The sequence below is a fragment of the Parasteatoda tepidariorum genome, chromosome 10 (genome assembly GCF_043381705.1).
Source record: "Parasteatoda tepidariorum isolate YZ-2023 chromosome 10, CAS_Ptep_4.0, whole genome shotgun sequence".
Taxonomy (NCBI): domain Eukaryota; kingdom Metazoa; phylum Arthropoda; class Arachnida; order Araneae; family Theridiidae; genus Parasteatoda; species Parasteatoda tepidariorum.
In genome coordinates this window covers 18,778,031-18,800,552 of record NC_092213.1, presented here as the reverse complement: position 1 = coordinate 18,800,552, position 22,522 = coordinate 18,778,031, and the positions used below count along the sequence as shown (strand labels likewise).

The window sequence follows — 22,522 nt, the reverse complement described above, 5'->3', positions numbered from 1 at the left end:
ATGATGTGTGGATCTTAAAGTGTTCAGTGCGAGTCTTTAATCCGACAAAACATAGATATTTTTTTTACGAAGGATGGGAGAAAAAATAGAGCTTTAATGGGAAAATAATCGCCTGTATGGAATATGGTAGCCAACTTCCCAATCTCTTAAGTTACGCCAGTTCTTGGAGACGTGAGGAGATTTTTAGAAGGCTTCCTAAAGTTAGATTTATGTGCAAGAAAATGATGAGCTGAAAAAAACTGAGTGTTAAATCCCGAAACCGAATTCCATTCTCTATTACAGGGGTGGTCAAGCTCCTTGATAGTCTAGCCATTTTTCAAAATTTGAAATTTTTCGCGAGCCGCAATTAAATACGTTTTTAAAAGGTNAGCTTGATCTTCTTGCATCTTTATTAATTCTAATTCTCCAGATGCTTTTTGGGTCATAATTATATTGGAAATGGAAAACACTCACCTTGAATTATATTAATTTCAAATGAATTCAGTTGAAAATCAAAAAGACATTTTGAAACACATACCGAACGATAATAATTTTTTAAAATATAACAGCACAAAAATTAAAAGGGAACTCGAGTACATTTATCGAGAGCCACAGATAATCCTTCAAAGAGCCACATGTGGCTCGCGAGCCGCAGGTTGCTCCCCCACTGATCTATTATTTAACCCTACGAAACTTAAACTACTTCGAACAAAAATATGTTGCTTGATGTGTGAAATAAAAGCACTTTTGTATACAGTGTGTCCTAAATTCATACACGCCATTTAATTCCCTTTGAACGAAAGATTTTTTTAAAACAAATGGGATACAAATGTGCAAATGGAACACCGGTGTCTCTTATTAATGTATGTTACTGTGAATGACCGAAATTGGTGGTTGTTGATTTCCACCGGAGAATGTTGACAATCACATAGTCACACTTGGTAAATACCCGAAATACATACTAGGTCTAGTTAAGTGTCACTGCCTGGTATACATTTGCCCGATATACCCTACATTGTTTTTTAAGGTTCAGTGCCACTGTCTGGTACTTCGAGCACTGATGTTTCTTCTAATCTATCCTCAGCAGATATTAAAATATCTAATAAATATAATATCCACGAATAAATTAATATCAAATTGGAAATAACAAATATTTCGGACATTCACCGGTGAAAGTAGACATTCTCTTGATTTCTGTCATTCACGGTAACATATATACAGGGTGTTCCAAAATTCTCTTTACAACTTCAAAAATTCATAACTTCGAAAATAAACAAGATATTTATATTCTGTCTTTTGCATGTATTACTGCAACTAATAAAGTTTTGTTTAGTACACTTCAACATGCGCACCATTGGTGGCCCTAAGCACTTCCAGTCTGTAATCAATTTCAAGCCAGGTGATGTAAAGATAATTTTGGAACACCCTGTATTTTTCTGGCACTTTAATCACATGTAAAAATATAATTTGGCATTTTTCAATTTTGAAAATCCATCTACTAAAAAAAAGTCTGTTAGATTATTGCAATTACATTTGTACTAAAATACAAAATGCAATAAAAATATTTCGAACATTTTTTTCCCTATTCATTATCAAATATTCATCAATAATTGATTAAGGAAATTTCAATGACGCGAATAATCGTTTCTCTTTGATTTAAATAACTGCAAATTTGAAAAATTATAGTTTGGAAGTGAGCCGTGTTTGGAAGATTTTAACCTAAACGCAGAAGAAGACGCCGGTGTTTCATGCTCTATTTCATAACCATAAATTATTAAAGCGCTGAATGTAATATTTCTCAGTTTAGTTGACCTAAATAATACAAAATAATGAAAAAAGGAGGAAAATATTTTTAACAAACATTCTGCGTCAAAGGGTTAATATTGAAAGTGGTAATAAATTTTACGAGGTATAGGCAAATTCATGCTTTATAAATGCTTAATTCGATATAACTTATTCTAACTATGCGTTGGAAATATGGAAATCAAAGCGCAATCAAATTATACAAATAAACATGCTTTCAAAACACAGTTAAGAGTGTTTAAAAGTTAAACATGTCAGACAGAAATGTAACTCGTGCTATCTTTTACGATGTATATCATAGAATTATTAAAAAAAGCATATTATTTCGTAGTCCTACTGGAATCCTAGACTTGGCGACATATTCCGATATTTAAGAACATTCGTTACAGCTTTATGACGTTGCAAGAGCATTGGATTTGATTGGACGACTAAAAATGGCGCGTCATATGCTCGTAACAAATCAAAGTGAAAAAAAAAATCGTTTGCCAGAAACAATTATTATTATTCTTTCATCAGTTTCTTTAAATGCGAATAGAAAGACATATATTTGTTCGGTATTTAAGATATCTTTTTTAATAAGTATTGCTTGTTAATTGATTATTGTTGCTAATAAAAAGGCAAGAAAAAGAAGGTTGTGTAACGTCGTTTACAGAGTTGGCGATATTGATATATGTTAGTGCTGGGAGCTTTGCTTCCATTTGATGTGCAATCAGACTTTCTCCATAGGGATAATGGTTTTTTCTGAACTTAGAAAAAAGTATAATTATGTTCAGCATAGAGACATACCAAACTGCATATTAAATTGCTAACTTGTAAGCTCATAATTCCCCCCCCCCCTCCAAAAAAACAGTATGTTTGTTTTATTTCGTTATGAATTATTGTGATGTATTTGAGTGAAATATGATAAATTCTTTTTGTAAATCATTCATCATTCTATAGTGTTAAGCTATTTTTTTAACATCTGACACTTTGAGCAGCTATACTTGGCAGCAGTTTGCTACGGAGAAATATAAAATTTTAGATTCCAGAGTGTAAAAAAATGTTTATGGACTTCTGGAGGGTTCTTCCTCTGCATAGTTGGTATTTCAGAAAACGCCCTGGATGTGTCTTGCTTTTTGAGGGACTTAGAGGCCAGCAAACTTGTTTCTCTCGCTTTGCAGTGGTCACTTGAGGTGTCTCTCGTATGTTCAGGGACGAAAGACTTTTGGACTTAGCACTAAATGTAGGACTGCTCCGGCTTCATCCGAGCATATTCTAAACTGTATCAATTTTAAGATCGGCGAGGTTTTTTCAAAACCTCATCTGTATTTAGACTTTCTCGACATTTTTGAACTTATGGATTTGGTCTAGTTAGAATGGACCTCTTGGGGATTAGAAACAACAACAACATAAAAGTTTAACCATAAAACATTTATAAGGTTACCACCAAGCTAATCTGCGGATTGGTAATTCATTAAAGTGTGGAATCAAAAGTTTACTTAGATAATGAGGGTGCGTAAGCGATTTCTGTATCGTTAAAGTTAAAAAATTTGCTTTTCTTATTCTATTAAGCAGTTTCTTTACTGTTTGATTGTATTTATTGACTTGATTCTTTAGATATTACGTAATGTTAATTGCCAAAATTGTAATAATATTTCAAACCGTTTAATTCTTTGTATTATTGTTTTTAAAGTGATTGATGATTGATTTTATTCGCTAATGTGATTAGTTTTTATTTATCCAAAAATAAATAGCGCATTATGTTTATTTAAGTGTAAAGAAACGTTGCTGTTTTGTTCCAGCTAAGATCTTATTTTCACTTTAATGAGTGATTTGTAGGTAATGTGCGTATTAATAAGATAGTTTTTAGATTAAGTAGGTAATTTAAAATAGGAGACTTTCTAAGTACTTTAACGAATCATCGCAGTCAATCTGCCCATTACCTATACAATCTTCAGAATTAGTGATTTCTGCACTTAACATATGCGGCAACATATGTTACACACAATTTAAAATCTAGAATTAATGACACGTTGACGATTATTTATTATATATTTGGCACACGAAATATTTTGTTATCTGGACTCAGAAATAAGGTGAACCGACATTTTCTTCTCGAATTTGCGGTCATTTCTGTCATCGCTGGCCAATTGACCGAACGTCAGAATGACAGAGATAGATGCTCCATCTCACATAACCCGACACGACAGATAATCTGGAAATGTTGTCATAGCAACAGAGTCACATCTCTTCTCTTTTCCAATCATTCTTTTGCTGCATCCTTGTACCTTGCTTCTGTCCCCCCCTTTTTGGGAGGGGGGGAGTGCTCAGAAAAGAGAGAAATTACACATCAGGCAGCATGATTGAGGTCGAAGGAGGTCTCGTCGTGTTCCTTTTTGTTTAGCGTATTTGTATTGCTCGCGGAATAAAAAGTTTTCGGTACAGGATTTATTGATAAAATAGACTTACATTTTTAGGCAATTCTTTGGAAAATTTAGAATAAATATTTTTTGCTCTAGGGATGTGTCAAAAAATTTAGGAATGTACTTTATCAGGTACGCAGAGTTATTAGTCATTTTTACCAGCTGTTATCAGTCTGTCTAATAAGTTATTAGTCAGTCTATCAGTTATTTTTCAGAATTTCTAGCTAGAGTGCGGATTAACTTGATTGATTAGTTAAAGTGCCAAAAAAATTGTCTCATTTCTCAAATTGGCTAGTTAATCAGAAAACTACCTAGATAATCTGCACAATACCTACTGGGCATTCGTTAAAGGGAAAATAAGATCTTTGCTCGGACAACGACAAATTTTCTGAAGAAATTGATTTTTAGTGAAATCATATTGTTTCTTTAAGACAAACTTTATTAACAATGCTTACAATTCACAATTGGTCGCATCTTTTAATTATCATTTTCGAGTGGAGAAATATCCAAATCTATAACATTTACAATGGGATTATGCTAACTAAAGTAAGATACAAAATGCTTGAGTTCTATTTTTTCAATATTTCTTGCAAAAAATGCATCAATGGTAGTTACCCCTTTGGTTGTTGGATCATTCCTACCACTTATCATTTCCAATCCAAATTTGTCTTTAAGGAAAGTTAATAATGTTTCAGCTTCAGGTAACGAGAAATTCACATTAAAATCTCCTGCAAGGACCACAGGCCGCTTACAATAATAAATTTCTTCACCGTCTGCCAGAGCTTGTGAACCTGCAGTGGATAGTGGCAATAAAGATTTTGCAATAAATAATTTAATATCCCTCATGGCTGCATTTGGTGAAATATAAATGGCAATTAGAAAAGAGAAAACCTAACAATCAATTGATATTCACAAGAGACGTACCTTGACATAACCTTAAATCCGTCGCATTGTCCGTGGGATTGTTTTCACTCATTTTTTACAATTGTTATCCACTAAATTTGAAAATAAAAAATACTACCCTATTAAATTATATGTGTATCAAAACAAACTAAAAAAATATTTATAGAAAAACAATACTTTTATGATTTTTATGCTAGTGAGAACCAAAACAATATGGAAATGAATGAGGGAAAACTGGATCCTACCACGTGATTTCCCGGCCAATAAAAATGTAGCGTTAAACGTTTAACGCAACCTTGTTGGAAGTCGCATAAGAAGTATCACTTCAAAAAATAAAGAAATAGTCACGTTAATGACATGACGCCAGAAGTGAACTTCAAGACTTCCGGTAGAGTTTGTTTATTTTTTTGGATAGATGATGAGTACAAATTAAAAAAAATGACATCAACTGCTTATTAAATGCAAAGAATAAGGTAATTTTTACTTTTACAAAGTGTGTTTAATTGTGAAATAAATAGCAATATTTTATGCATTTAATTCATTATTGAGAGGAAATCATGAAGAATACTGAATTAGGAAACACAATAACATTTAACGTTTCTAAGAAAGAAGTTCTAAACTTAGAAGATGTTAAAGTCTGTTGCAGAAAACTTATTTCTATGGGTTTCCTAGTTGCAGTGAATAATGGTGAGATATCAAAAGAGGTACTCAGGAAATCAAAAATAATTGTGTTTTTGTGCCCCAGAGAAAATTTCACATCGGTGGAAATCAATTGCCTTCGAAAATATATTATGAAAGGTGGTAAAGTTTTGGTTACGGGACACGTAGGTAAAAAAACTTCCAACTTGTTTATCTATCTCAAAATGTACGGAATAGACTTTTTCAGTGATTGTGTAATTAGAGTGCAGCGGCACCCAAAATACCACGATCCTAAAGAATGCCAGATTTCTGATGGAATCGCCAACAAAACCTTGTATTCGTTGGTTTATTGTGACGGTGGCGATGCTTTATTACCAAAACAATTCCCTATTTTGTATTCTCATGGGTGTACCATAGACATAAACCAAACAAACATCGTATTGTTGTCGACTGGTAGTGTGTGTTATCCTTTCCATAGACCCATTTGTGTGATTTGCCGAAACATCTCAAATGGTGGAAGGGTTACAGCTTTTGGGTCTACTTTGGCGTTTAGTGATTCTTATATTTTGAAGGAAAAAAATCTGGAGATATTTCATTTGTTGATTACAATAATGATTGATGATACTATTGTATTAAATATAGCAGATATTCAAAGTCCTGATGTTTTGGAGTATGCTGTCATACCAAATATTTGCTGTTTGTCTGCATTGCCATACACATGTTTGCAAGAAGTTGATCATATTTCTCGCAATCTGCTCCAAGTTGCTAAACCACCGCTTTATCAATTTGATAACAAATTTTTCCCTAAAATATTATCAGCATATAAAGAAATGAATATGATACGGAAAGAATTAACAATCATCAAGCCAAAGTTTGAAGTACCTTTTCCAGAAATACAGCCAGCTTTTATTCCACCAAGATTTAGGAGTTTGTCAATTCCGCCATTAGAACTGATGGATTTGGACGATTTTTTCGTTTCGCCTTTAACTAAACTAGAACAACTAACTAATAAGTACTGTGACAAGGAACTAGAGTATTATATAAAAGCATGCGTTGAGAATATTTTGTTATTTCCAAGTTGTACAGGAAGAAGTGCAAAAGATATTTTATCTCAATTTTTACAAGAATTAGTTCTTTTCAAAAGTAATTGTTTTTAAAAATGCTTTTGCGCGAAATGTATGTTGCCGANCCCCCCAAAAAAAAAAAATAAAAATAAAAAACCTTAATATAATAAAATGTAGAAAAATTTATGAAGATTTATTTAAATTTTCGATATTTCCCTTTCTTTGTAGATGTTCTTGAGATTTGGTTTTCATTAAAAATATTTGAAGTGGCCGTAAAATTTTTGAAAAAAAAGATATTGAAAGAAATATGAAATCTAAATGTTGAAAATAATTTAAGTGGTTGAATGTCTTAAATGGGATTTTGAAGGAAAAAAATACTTAAAAAACATGGAAACTACAACGTTGAAAATAACTGAAATGTGTAAAGGTGCGGTATTTAAAAAAAACGAAATGTTTTAAAATCTATTGAAACTTTAAAAAAAATAATTGAAATGAAGGAAGATTTCAAGTGGTATGAAAAATAAATATTTATTTAAAAAATATTAAATCTTCAACGTTAAAAGTAATTGAAGTGTATTAAGGTGGGGCAATTTTTGAAAAAAAAATTAAATATTGATGCTTTAAATAAAATAATTGAAGTTAATAAAGGTTTTTAGATAGAGTTTTGAAAAAGTTAAAACTTCTCAAGAGAAAATACTCAATTCAGTCTTATTTAACTATACAGCATTAGTTTATTTTGTCAAGTCACAGCAAGTCCGAGATTTCTGTACATGAAGGTACTAAGTTACCTTATGTGAGTTTTTTTTCTTTCAGTAGAAGAAAGTTTCAAGCACATTTGGCAGCAAGCAGTCGGTAAATAACCTTAGAAACTTGTTATTTAACAGAAAACTGGAAAGCAAAGAGTACAAAACCCATGATGTGAAAAGTTTAAATGAAAGTTAGGAGTTTATAGATTTCGCCCATCGGACGTTATAAGGAAAGAAATAAGGGCAAGATATATTCTTTTCTTCCTTCTGTCAACATATGAACTTCAAAAATAATTAACGCAACTTGGAGGTTTCACCCCCTGCTTGCTCCTCTCGTCAACCCCCGTAATTGGATTTCATTCATCATTGTTTTTTTCTCCTTAAATGTCAATATTTTTCACAAAAGTGCAGAACATTTTGTTTTCAAAACATGCAATTGTTATAGCTTTATGCAAGAATATTTTGCTCTTATGATAATCGCAACGAAATAGTCGATTACCTAGATTTCAAAAATAATCATCAGTGTGGGGAAAAATTAACCTAAGGAAGATAGACTGTGGTCTCGATTAGGAGAAATAAATGAGGAGTAATTTTACTCGTTGACGAGATTTAAAACAATTAAAATAGGGAATAGTTTCCATCGCTTTTTATCATTATTATTTTTTTAAATTTCGTTATAATTTCGTGATTAAAAATTACAAATTGGAATTTCGAAGCTAAATTTGCGTCAAGTTCACAAACAGAAATGACTCTTTCAGCGCGTCTAATTTTAACTCCGTAGTTGCATTTCAACAGCCTACAGATCGACCAAACATAATATTTCTTCCCTACAAGTTTACAAGTTCTCGAAACAATTTTATGCTATTTTATAACTGTTGTTGAACAGCGGACCCAAATTTGAGTTTACGTCTACCGATGTTAAACTCCGTAGCCTTGTAATTTTGAACCCAATCCAGAAGACAAGGGGTCCCGCAGTGGACTGATCGTTAAGACACGGTTCCCAGCAGATCACCGAAGCGAAGCATCACTGGCTACGGTCAGTGTGCGGGTGGGTGACCACTTGGATCAGTCTGCGTAGGGACCGAGGGTGTGCGGTATTGGTCCTCGTTAAACTGTTCTACCATAAAGTGCTCGACTTCGCGTGCAGGTGGTCGAGCTACCGAAGCGGGGATGCCATCCCATCTGCAGAGGATCAAAATTGTGATGGCATGTCTTCGGATCATCCTCAGGGATGTCTCCCAGACCGTCGCCAATAGCCCATTGTGCAGCTCTAAAGCGACGTAAATGAACTACAACAACAACAACCAGCAGATAAGGGAACTCCTGTATCAACTATTGGAAGAAATTTGCTTTTGTGGGAGATTTTTTGGGGGAACTAACCCGCATTTGCATTACACGGAAAGGAAAACCCCGAAAATTTCCCACGGTTAGCCTGACGGCGAGAAGATTCTAACTCATGATCCTTCTACCAAGGATATTTTAAGTCGTCACTGTAGTCGGTGCGAGCCGGATGCAGAATTCGTATCAACCAGCCATCGCTGGGAATCGAACTTGGTTTCACTTCATTGGGAGGCGAACGCACCATTCCCTGAGGCACCATGACTTTTAAGAACTATATGTCGAATCTTAAATTTTCGTTCCCTTTGCTTTTTTCTTCATGCTTCCTTAATTTCAAGCTTCTAAACGATACAGATTTCGTGCAACAAAGCAAAATGTAACGTAAAGAACAGAAAAGAAAACGCAAAAAATACTTAAAATTGGAATTTTTGAAAAAAAAAAGGCTTTGTTAAGTTTATAAACAAATATGACATGTTCAGCATATCATATTTCAACTATGTAGCTGCATTCCTTCGGCTTGTCGAGTGGCCCGTTTGTTGCTTTTTCTTACAAGTTTAACAGTTAATAATTCTCGAATGTTTTTTTTAAATTCCAGTGTACCTCATGTATATTTTTCATACACTTTCGTAATTTCAAGTTTCTAAGTCTTATAGCTTTTGCGTAGCAAAGCAAATTGTAACTTTAGGTTAAACTATGTTTTTCAGGTGAAGTAAATAGGTGCTAAGTTTTTTCCACTAGTTAATTTACCTTAATTTAAAAAGGATTAAAAATTTCTTTTTCATTTTTAAAATATTATTTTTTAAGAATGTAACTCATGTTCTTATTGAGCAAATTATTGATTCTACGTAAATTGCTTAAAATTTGCATTCATATCAAAGCAAAAAGCATTATTTTTTTTAAAACTTACCGTAAGTTACAATTTAGTATAGAATGAAATTTTCCATTTAGCGTAACAATAAATATGTTGTCATATTTTTTTATTGTCTGCTGACTATTTTCAAAGAAAAAAAAAACGTTATCTTTATAACTAAGTTTTACTGAAATCGCTGCCGTATCAATTTATTTCTATTGGAGTGTTTTGCCATCGAAAATTTGACCGATTCTCGACTAAATAAGCATGCTCGAATTTCAAATGAGGCTTTATGTTCGACAATAATACAAGTTAATATTGTTATGTTAAATCATTTTGTTCTTGTTGTGATTGTTTATAAAGCCCCAATATCTTATGTAATTATGTACTTCATAATAAAGAAGATAGAAAAAAACGATAAGTTTTTAAGTTACAAATCAAACGTTGTCAGAAGTAATATATGATGTAAAAACAAAAGCGAGGAATAGAATGAATGTTTCAACACCACCAGAGCCAGAAGAAGCTACACTGTGTCTCAAATACCATACAAATGTTATTACCTGCTTACTGTAACAAATTCAAGCGGTTTTTCTAAAATATGCGCAGTTAAAAAAAGGAGAAGGAATGGGTCTATGAACCAGTATAGTATATCGAAAGAATATAAAGAAAGGAGGTAGGAAGTTAAAAGTCGGAGAAAACAGAAAAACGAGAGGAAATAGTTTGAGTAAAGATCATAGCTCGGGGTCTTGGAATTCTTATTTATCTGAAGAAAGTTCATTTTCTATTTTCTCTAAAATAATTAAAGCTCCTCTGCGTCTTTAACCTCCTTGGACTAAACATCCAACATATTGGACAGCAATTGGTATTATTTTATCACTTAAAAAAAATGTTTTATTTTTTTCCTGTTTCTGTGCTTTAGTAAAGTAATTGTCTATGTGTAAATATAATTGGATTTATCCTGGCTAGTCGGAGCTTTTAATTAAGAGGAGAAATTTTAAGTTTCTTATTATTTGAGTCTAATGGATTTTGTTTCATGACCCTATTGCCTTATAAAAATATTCTTCAATATATAAAAATGCTAAAGATCAAAATTTATGTATTTTTAATGTATTATTTAAAAATAACCGAAAAATAGTTAAGTTTATTTAATGAAATTTTGCATAAAAAATATTTTTATCGCGAGTTTATTTTTTTAAAGCATTTTACTTATTTACAAATAAAAACTGCATCTTTTCTGGTAAAAGTTATCAGTTTAAAAAGATTTAATAAACTAAATGAATAATTTAAAGGAATCAGCTGGCATTTCATGATATTTTAAAAGCTGTTTCACCATTATTTATCTATTTTCTAATACTAGTCAAAAATGTAAGAAATAGAATTAGTTAAGAGAAAATGAAGCAGTTTCTTAAAAATAGAATTGATTTATTCTGTTTGTAGTTCCAATTAAAGAAAACAAGCACGTTGAGCTTTATCTAATTTTATCATCAGCTTAGGGGTTTCTGAATTTTCTGGAAAGAAGACTTTATTTTGGTTTTAGTTAATTGGGTTTGCTCAAAACGGTTTGAACAATACAATGAAAGGTTCAGTTATTAAGATAACTTATAAAACAAAATTAAAATTTAAGTATATACATTTTTTATGAACATTATTTATTCAATAAAGTATGGTTTTAAAATATTTTTATATAGCTAAATACCTGTTCTTTGTACGAGGTAAAAAAAATTAGTCATTAAATTTGTGTTAATTAAACCTATGAAATTATGCACAAAACTCAATGGTATATACAGACATTACTGACCCTTTATAGGGACATTTTTTCTTGCATTAATGCTATGTTAAAATGCTTTTGCCTTTTAGAGTGATTTATAAAAAGTTAATTTATTTTATAAAATTAGTTTGATTAAAACCATATTTTTTGGTAATATTTTCGAAATTTCATATATTTTAAAAAATTGGCCATAAACTTGAATTTCTGGGCTTGCAACTAACCAAATTTTTACATTTGACTATGACCTATGAAATCATGCACAAAATTCATACAGACAAAACTCATACATACGCAATTTATCCTTTATAGAGACATCTTTCCTCCAGTTTGTTACGCTGAAATACTTTTGGTTTTTAGTGTAATTTATAAAAAAGTTCATTTAACTTATAAAATTAGTTTGATTTTTAAACCATATTTTTTGTTAGGATTTTTAAAATTTCATCCACTTTAAAAAAATGGTCATAAACTTGAATTTTTGGCCTTATAACTAACCAAAATTTTACATTCTATGACCTATGAAATCATACGCAAAACTCAAGGGTATATACAGACACAATTAACGCTTTATATGGGTATTTTTCTTCCAATGATGTTATGTTAAAATACTTTTGGTTTTTAGTGGGATTTATAAAAAGCTCATTTAACTCTTAAAATTAGTTTTTTTAAAACCATATTTTCGGTAGGATTTTCAAACTTTAACCACTTTAAAAAATTGGGCATAAATTTGAATTTCTGAACATAAATAATCAAATTTTTAAATTCTATAACCACCAATATACTCGATGAGAAATGATCAAATAAATAAACACAAAACGTAAAAGCAATACAAAAACTTCACTTATTTATTTCGGAATAGACTAAATTCGGTATTTTGGAATAGACTAAATCTGGAATAGACTAAATTCGAAAGGCCAGTATTGTCAGAATTATTTTGGTGTTTATTATTGTTTGGAGTTTTTGTTTTTATGCGTATCAATCTAGGAAAAGTATTTTCTGATTCCCTTATTGTTTGTTTTTCTTTGCCAAACAAGCTAAAAGTTTAAGTAATTTTGTTCCCTCATTTTTTTGCTGTATTAGTCCTTTGTAAGGCCACTTTGTCCAGTAATATTATGTTAAATTATTTTTGGGATAAAGATCGATATATAAAAAGAAATTTCTTTAGAATCTAAAACTATTTTGATTTTTTGGACCATTTTCTTTTTTGGAGGGAAGGAGGCTGGAATTTTTAAGCTTTTGCCTACTGTAAATAATTGGCCAAAAACTTGAACTTCTGTATCTGTATGTAAATAACTGAATTTATAAATTCTGTTTTATAGCTACAAATGGCTCAGAGGATAGAGCATTTGTCTTCCAATGAGGTAAACCGGGTTCAAATCCCAGCGATGCCAGGTCGATACGAATCCGCATCCTGCTTGCACAGACGACAGTGTTTATAACCATACTGACGGACTTGAAATATTCTCAGTGGTAATTATTGTGATAAAAACTCAGTGGTAAAATATTCTCAGTTCAACGACGTTTGAAAAATAAAATAAAATAAAATAAAATAAAATAAAATAAAATAAAATAAAATAAAATAAAATAAAATAAAATAAAATAAAATAAACGCGATTAGAAATGAACGAACACTTAACACACCAGTCAAAATATTTCTTCCTCACCCCACTCGACCCTTAATGTTACCCAAATTTAAATAAACAAATCCCATCGTTTTTAGTATATTCTGAAGTTATTAACAGATGGTTGCACAAACAAATTATGGATTATTACCATTGATATTTAAAAATTAACGAAGTTAGTAGGAAATATTTTTTCCATGGCCTTATCAAGGGTTAATAAAGCTAATGTAACTATATTTTTTAATTAATATCGTTGTTGCCTTTCCCGGTGACTTTACATTACTAGATTAAGGAAAGCAAGTTTTTAGAAGTTTAACATATCAAAATAAAGATTAACTATATTCAGTAAAAGAAATTTATCATAATCAATAAATTTTTTCCGGTACTTCAGGTACTGTAAGAAATATATTGCTATTCTATGTTAGCATATTTGATACCTGTTACTACAATACCAGAAGTGCCTATAACTAAAAGTAAGCATTGCTGGCATAAATAATTGAATGTCAATTATCTATTCTCGTAACGTAACATCTAGTTAGCTTTTATTATTATCATATTTCTCTTCTGCTCTTTGAGTAATTAAAATTTGTACAGAATACGTGCAAATTTAATCATTAGAACGGAAGTAATTCTAAATTTTTTTTTTTGGAACCACTGTATATAAGCTATCTACAATTGAATTAGTATAGATGCCCAAATTGTAAAAACATTTTGCAAGGAATTGTAAAAACATTTTGCATAAGATATGCCGTGAAACTGACTGGAAAAGTATTAACAAATCCTTTTTTGAAAACTTTGTTTGAATTGATAAAGAGAAAAAAAAATTAACATAGTTTTGAGCAACAATATAAAGTGACGAAAATATTATTAAATCTCAAGTTATTCACGATTCAAAGAGAAAAGAATTCTCTCAATGCAATTAACTAAATTGTTTTTAAAAGAAAATTCTAATTAATAATTAAACTTATTTTTTGTTAGGCATTGCAAAAAAGTATGTTTGAGTTGGATATGAAAATATAAATTTCAACATTTTGAAATAACGCGTGATATCTGTTGTCAGTAATACATAAAACTAAAAATAATACTTAAAATTTATTTATGTCCAAAAAAAATTGAGACCATGGTGTATTTTATATCTGCCCCTTAAGAGGGTTCAGGAAATTAATTGTTTAACGATTAAAAACCCTCTTTTTTGATTAAAAAAAGTTAAAAAAGAACCTATTTTCTTCCCTCTGCGAGTTGTTCATCATGTTCAGAAACGCAGCTTCGCAATATAACAGTTATTTTAATAGTTTTTTTATGCTGCACTTGACTAAAAATTTAGAAGACTTTGTTTTTTAGTTGTAGTTATATGAATAAAATAAATAAGCTATTATTTCATGTAACCTATTTAGAGAAGTTTTATCGTTACAGAAGCTACCATATTAATAAATATAGAAAACACAGGAAAATGACGAATTTGTGTAAGGTTATTTCTAAGGTTAAAAAGGAAATAGTCGTAGATCAGATTAAAAGAAGCAAATTTTGAACGTCCGGTCCCTCTTTTCGGGGGATCGTCATGCCCTTTAATTGAAAACGCAAAACACCATTCCCGTTACTAAGCTGCAGTTTATGGTATTCCAATAATGTTAAGAGGAAAACAATTTTTTATTCTTGTTTTCTTAGAGAAATTTATTGGTTGTTATAATAGTTTTGACAAACAGCCATTGAACACTATTTTATTACCCTTTATTGTGTCTTTATTTTATTCAACAAAAGAAAATTAAAATAAAATTTTAAAATAGAAAAAAATTCTTTGTTCAAGAACTATTTTTTATTTTATTTTATAGCCATAGTTGAAAAGCCGACCCAATTTTGAGTTTATGACTACCAATGTTCAACTCCGTAGCCTTGTGATTTTGAGCCCAATCCAGAGGACAAGGGAACTCCTGGATCAAGTATCGGGAGATATTTGCCTTCATAGAGGCATTTTTGATGGAACCAATGCGCATTTACGTTACATGGAAAGGAAAACCTCACACGGAGTCTGATTGCTAAGGGACTCTAACCCGTGATCCGTCTACCGCTGAGAATATTTTTCGTCAGCACTGCGTTCGGTGCGAGCCAGGTGTGGAAATTCAAAATAGTAATAAAGAAAACGCTCTTATTATTCAAAAAGATTTCTTTACAGAACTGTAAAAAACTGAAGCTCAAATCTTGCCACTCTCATAATCAGATGTTTACGTTTCTCACAAAGAAACCTTTCGTGTGCATGGTATAGCATGATCCCGTATATTGTTTTTGTATTAAAACGAGGAAATCGTTGAGATCATAATCATTTTCATCGTAGATTGTTTTCATTGATGTTTGATTTCATTGTTGTTGCTTGTATTTTTTAAAGATCATAACGATGGTTGCAGTTATAAGCTGACAAAATAACATGCTAATAGAACAACAGGCCGAGCGACCAAAAGATAGTTTTTAAGCATTCATTTTTATGAAATATTCTGACCTTTCTTAACAGCCGGACAGAGGGGACTCAGGGAGCTCAACCCCCAGTCCTCAAGTCAACATATTCAAATTACCAAAGAATGCATGCTTGCTAACCAACGCTTTGGAGCATGGGAAGAGATCCAAAAACTGGCAAGTTATTGAAAAATAATACAACCAGAAATAAAGGCAACCCCGCGTTATTAGCATTAAATTTTAAGTAATATGTCTAATCACCCTAAAGACCGTTAGAATATAATATAACCCTGAAGCCGAAGCATTTTTGTGGTTAACATGGTTTTTCGAAGATCTGTGACTAAAATGGAAAAGCCACAGTTTAAGTGCCTTACACTTGAAACAAAGCTATAATTTTAAACTATATGTGCCATCTTTCTGTAGAAAATCACCTGGGCATTAGAACGCACAAATAACTAAAATATTTTAAAAGTTATTGAACTTTTTTGAAAATTGTCAGTTTGGTGACATTTTTCCTCTTAGAGGAAAAGCATCAAAATCATGGCCTTGTTCTCAGTTTTTTCAAATTTTTATGAGCCCAGATAATGCAGCTTTAAACTTTAAATATAGACCACAAATGCTTTGCATATACACGAAACTGTGAAATTTTTGTCCATATCGATGTTTTGCCATATTTTCAGAATAAGCATAGACAGCGATTGCTTTAGATAGGCTAAACTTGATTTTACAGTTATGAGTAACTGTTGCAAACTTACAACAGTTACGAAAATAGCATATAAAAAACATCATTAATTAAAATTTAGTCGTTACATTGATTGATAGGAAAAGAATGAAAGTATTAATATTATCTTTCTATAAAAAAGAGGTTGAAATATATATAACTGATATAATTTGATTTAATTTATTTATAACAGGATTAAAAATGATTAAGAAAATTTAATTTATGAAATGAAAGAAATTTAAAAGTTAGGAATGTGTAATACCTATTATAGTGGGGTAATTATTATTATTCTTTATGCTCGTATTGTCATTAGGGGCCTCGGGGCACTGTTAGTTTTGGCTTTGCTACTAACAACAGAAAGGCTCCTGTGTGTTTGCAGACAGTGTATGCCCTGATGAAGTGCTGCTCTGTAAACACACAATTTCATTTTATTTTTACATTATATCTTTAATTATATTTTAAATTATTTTTAAGTAATTTTATATTGTTACTGGTTTAATACCTATTATGTCATAGCAAGCCTGAACTACCATACACAATTTAAAACTCAACAGTTTCCATAAGTATCATAATAAAACGGATATAGCATATACATTTCCTGTTCCATAATTTCTCTCAGAATCTCTTCTTTCTTTTAATCTCTTTGTCCAGACGCAGTTTCAGACAAGTATTATAAGCACATATCTACCAGATAATCCACTTACCCAACATCGTCCATAGTTGTCTTCCATCGAACCGAATGTGTATTCTTAGATGCCATTAAGAACATCGTCCTTTCATCCCTGCCCAATGGACATTAATTATGTAGGTCGTGTCACTGGAGGTCCTGTCAACACTTCAGGAGGACATTTCACGGACCTTAATCCTTCCGAGCTATTGAAGCCACATTAACTTCACATTTTGTCCAAGAGTGATGAAGAATCCACGTTGTCGTAGAAGTTCCTTTTTCGGAATTGGCAATTAAGTTTCTGCTTTGTTTGGCTGGGTTTTTTTTTGCAGTCATTTGGCGACTTTTTTTTTGATCCAGAAAATTTCGTTTTAAGATAAAGAGAGTGTGGTGGCTTTGATAAAAGTATTGGTATTTATTGCGGATGACCGTTTTTGTAATATCAAGTATTTTTGGTTGCATTCTTTGGGAATATGTGATAGGAATGTTTATAAAGGAAAGCTTGTAAGTTAATGTCATTTATCATATTTCGCCTGGCAACCTTAAAAGCTAAATGAAGTGGGTAAACCGAACATTACTTGGTATAAAGTTTTCACTCGCACAATTAGCGATAAAATTGAGTTAATAAAGATAAAAAGTGCCAAATTTGTTTTTGAAAAATTAAATCAATTGGATATACTATCGCAATTGAATGATGATAGAAGTTAAAAGTTACTGATTCATTCTTTTGAAAACTTAAATTAATTGGATCTACTACCTCGATCAAATTGATGATGGAAGTTACAAATGGCCGATTCATTCTTTTAAATAATTAAATTGATTTGATCTCCTATTGCGATTGAATTGATGAAAAGAGTTGAGAGTTGCCGATTCATGCCACAAAAGAATTAAATCGAGTGGATCCACTAGAATAATTGAATTGATAATAAAAGTTGTTATTGCAGATTCATTTCATCAAAGAATTAAATAAATTGAATTTGAAAATTGCTGATTGATTCCATTAAAGAATTAAACTAATTAGATTCAATGCACAACTTAATAATACAAGAGCTGGAAATCAATTTAATGACTCATAAGTATTCAATTTTAAAATTGCTAGGTATATGGTATGGGACAAGGAAAAATTGAAAAAATGATAAGAAAATTAAAAACGGAAGAAAGTTCAATTATGGCAACTCGGAGTCATGGAATTAGTATTTATTTAGCGAAAATAAATTCTGAGACGAAGAGAAAGTTCTACAGTTAGAAATGAAAAAAAGTCCATAAATGCGACGCTATACTTATAGAAAATAACTAATTTAGAAGAATATTTCCAGAGGAAACAACAATCACAATTAGGTCAATCAGGAAGAAGACCGTTAAATCAGCAGGTTGTGTGTAAACAAGATGACATGGTAGCTAGGCTTGGTTTATTATCACAATGTTTGGACACGATTTAATTAGTTGCCTGCAAGCGTCGTCACACATGGGCATTATTAAATGCTACGATTCATCAATCTATCAGGTTTGATACCCACATGTGATGTCACTTGCAGGTATCCAATTATCTGGCATACAAGCTATCCAGCGGCAGCAAAGTGGATATTTCAAAGTGGAACATCAAAAAAAATTTTTTTTTTGTATTATAAATACAAGTACATATAAATACAACCATTGGAGGACTGACTCATTTCAAAGTAAGAAACCTTGATCCCTGGTGACTCAGAAGATAGAGTGTTTGCCTTCCAATGAGGTGAACCGGGTTCGAATCCCAGGGATAGCTGGTCAATACTAATTTCGTACCCGACTCACGCTGACTACGGTGCTGACGTAAAATATCCTCAGTGGTAGACGGATCATTGGTTAAAGTCCCCTTGCCATCAGGTTAACCATGGAAGGTTTTAGTGGTTTTCCTCTCCATGTCGCGCAAATTAGTTCCATTAAAAAGTCCCTCCAGTATGGTAAATTTTCCCCAATACTTGATCTGGGAGAGTTCCCTTGCTTTCTGGATCGGGTTTAATATTACAAGGCTATGGAGTTGAACATTAGCAATCGTAAACTCAAAAATTGGGGAAAAATTCAACGACGGTTATAAAATAAATAAATAAAAAACCTTAAAAACAAAGTACGAATAACGGAATAAAATAAATGGTACTATAAAAGTTTTATACTGAAATTTTGGAACTTAGTTGCCAACGGATGGTACTCTAAGCCATCGATGACAAAAGTTTTATCATCTAAACGTTAAAATATTTGGTACTGGATTAGAAAATGGAACCATGACCTGAATTGAATAGCGAGTGCTTAGGACACGAGAACATCACAGGTTAGTTTATTGTTCTATGGCATTTGTATTTTTTTCATGAACCCTGAACAGCATCCAGTGTCCTCTGATAGCAACTTTTGCAACAAAATTTCCGAACTTCTGTGAATTTTTTTTAATAGTTTTAACAATAAACATACCAGTTATTTCATACCTATATTGCTCTTTGTCTACTAAATTCTTAATTTTAAAATAAGTCTGTTCTTCGTTGGATACCTTGGAGATATTAACTGATTATAAATAAAATTTAATTCAATATTTTTACTAAAAATTCAGGACAGAAAAAAAAATACTAGCACTTCGCAGTATGGATAAATGAAATTACTACTGTACAATAAAACTGCTACATATCCATTGCTTCACAATACTACCTTCGTTTGTGCTAACCGGTTAAACTTCGAAACCTATTTCTCATCATGAAAATATAACTCTATATATATGAAAATTCCAGAACATTCTAGGGTAAATTTCATATCCATTTTGACAAAAATCTTAAACTTTATTAACAATATCACAAAAAGGAATGATTAAATACACAAATGAACTCCATCTTGCTTTCAAAATGTGTGCAATACATCTTTAACGAAAAGTTACATGAGTAAAAAAAAATGAATCACGTCATTTTTGCGAAGAAACAAATATCTTTTTCACTGAATATCCAATTTACAAGAAAGTCATTATTCAAAGTTGTTCTTACTTCAGCATCTTGAGTATTTTTCTTACGTTAGTTCGCAGACTTTCAAATTGTCGTCAATCATGAAAGACAAACTGATCTTCTCGGTCATTGCAGTCAACATCAAAATGCATCCAGAGAAGAGATGTTCGCTTCCTTCTTTTCTTTTTATCGTCCCGTTAACGTAATGACGTCAGCAGCTGACGTCAAGGCAACAGCTGTTGCCATTTCGTCCAACAAACATTTCTATAGAAATGAGCATACGAACACCTGTGTAAATCTAGTCTTGACACGTAACTTTCCTGTCGGGCACCAATCTAACTACAGTAGCTTTAGAAATCGTAAGCTATAAATTTCTAATTTATATTTTGTCCAAATGGCAATTTATTTTAAATTTTAGGCTGAAAAATAGTTTTGGAAGAAACAAATAGCTTATCCTATTTATACTTTAATTTATTTTTAATTAGATAAAATTTTAAAATTAGAGACATAATTTAATTACTTTTATGAATTAAGTATTTCATTGACGTGAAATTAAACAAATCTGTGAAAACCATTATAAGGTACCTAGCTGTCATTGTGAATAATCAGAGTTCGATCTCCGATAGCGATGACCCACTCAACTTCAGATTAATGGTTACCAGTTTTTCTATGATGTAAAGGCGGCCGTTATACAATCCTGAGAGCATTACACCAACAGGCCGTTCTCTTCAGATAATAGATCTTAACGTCCAGGACAATATTTGTTGATTAATTACTGTTTAGGGAGTATAAATACTTTTATAAAAAATGTTTGTTTAAGAAAAAATTAATTTCTATCCTTAATTATTATCATAGAAAAATAGTTTATATTATGATACAATAAACATTCATATCATGTTCTTATAATTTTCAAGAAAACTTAAAATGCTAAGAATTCGCACTTTAATATTTTTAATGTTATTTCTTTAGTTTTGTTTCAAGACAAAACAGGACTTTCAAAGAATTCTCTGATTAAAAATTAGCCTGCGTTTGCTTGACTTGGAAAAGAAAACTTCTCTGGATTAGACCGTAGGTTAGGTTGTCCATGTGCCTGGTAGCAAAATTTGATGAGTTAATCTGCAGCAGAGAGTCTTCATAAATCCAAATATATCTGCTATCCTAACGCAGTTACAAAAGAGATACATTGTTGTAATTATTAGATTTTATCTAACATTTGTAAAGCGAAATTTGCATATGTAAGGTTATTAAATTTTACCCATAAGAGAATTAATGTCATTTATGTTACTTTAATTAGAATTTTATATAATAATACTTTGACAAAATGGTATAAACAGCCTGATATCACGTTACAAAAATTTTCTAAAATTAATATTTCGAACATTTTTTTTCCTCCAATTTTTTTAATAAAAATTGCAGTTTGCTAAAGAAAATGAATTTAAAATTTTTGAAAATTAATTCTTATTAGCTAAATATAGCTTGTCGGCTGCAGATTACTATTTTTTAGATTCAATTTTGTAGAAAGAATTCCAGGGATTTTAAAAATCTTTGGTACATGTAGAGGCAATAATCTCAATTTGCAGCTTACAGCAATTCATTTTTTTTGTCTCAATTGTTAAAAGATAAAAATTGTCTTTTACTTTTTTTCATCAAGGAATATGAAAGAAAAATTCTTTGTTTCCTTCTATTAAATTTTTTCTTAATTCCTCTCCACAATTCTTTTGCTATTTCTGCACCTATCCTCCTCTAATCTAATATAAAATAATATAAAATCAGCACATCCTGAGATAATTCCCGGTGCAGGAAGGTGCATGCTGCAACCCTTACAAAAAAGTAAGATTTTAAGGTTAGATGTCTTACACCTACAATAACCTCATTAATAAATCTCAATTTTAAACTCATTTACACCTCAAAAATAACCTCTCTAAGCTGGTTGTTCTAAAGTAGATTTCCGACAACCTCAAAACAACTTCAAGTGTGAATAAAACAGCTTCATACACCTTGATTATACATCTTAAGAGGTTTATAATTTAAAGTTGTTTCTAATAACAACTTCAAGTAAACCTTATATCAACCTTGACACTTCAAAACAGCCTCAAATAAACCTGAAAAACAACTTAAATTTTTGTAAGGGAAGGACTATGGAAGTATTAGTAATACTTTATTTACGTCATACTAGAGCTGCACAATGGACTGTTGTTGGCAATCTCCGGTCCATCGGAGATGATCCGAACGCAAGCCATCTCAAATTGTGAATCTCTGCAGAGTGAATGACTCTTCCGCTTTGGTTAGCCTGACGACCTACACACGAAGTCGAACACTTTACGGTTGAACAGTTTAACGAGGATAGATAATGAGAAACAGTTTTACCTCGGTTCAAAGTGGACACTGACTTGTCACTCACCCCTCTAGTGATGTTTGACTTCAGTGATTTGCTGAAAGTCGTATCTTGCGATCAGTCCTCTCCGTGTGTTACGATCCTACGGTAAGAGGAAGAACTGGGTCCTTATTCTCAGTAATAGCAACTTGAAAGTTTCAGCCCATCGAGTACCATCGAGTTTGGGAAGTAATTGCTGCCAGTGCTCAATGCTGACCATATTGCCACAATCATGCCGTATGTCGTG

The 22,522-nt window shown here is 31.5% G+C and overlaps 1 protein-coding gene across 1 annotated transcript; it reads left to right on the top strand.

Moving 5' to 3' along the window:
- Window positions 1-4,965: 4,965 nt before the first annotated feature.
- On the top strand, window positions 4,966-6,908 carry LOC107452581 (intraflagellar transport protein 52 homolog). Its single transcript, XM_043045897.2, has one exon. The coding sequence runs from the start codon at window positions 5,645-5,647 to the stop codon at window positions 6,881-6,883; it is 1,239 nt and encodes a 412-aa protein (XP_042901831.1). The 5' UTR covers window positions 4,966-5,644; the 3' UTR covers window positions 6,884-6,908.
- Window positions 6,909-22,522: the final 15,614 nt, after the last annotated feature.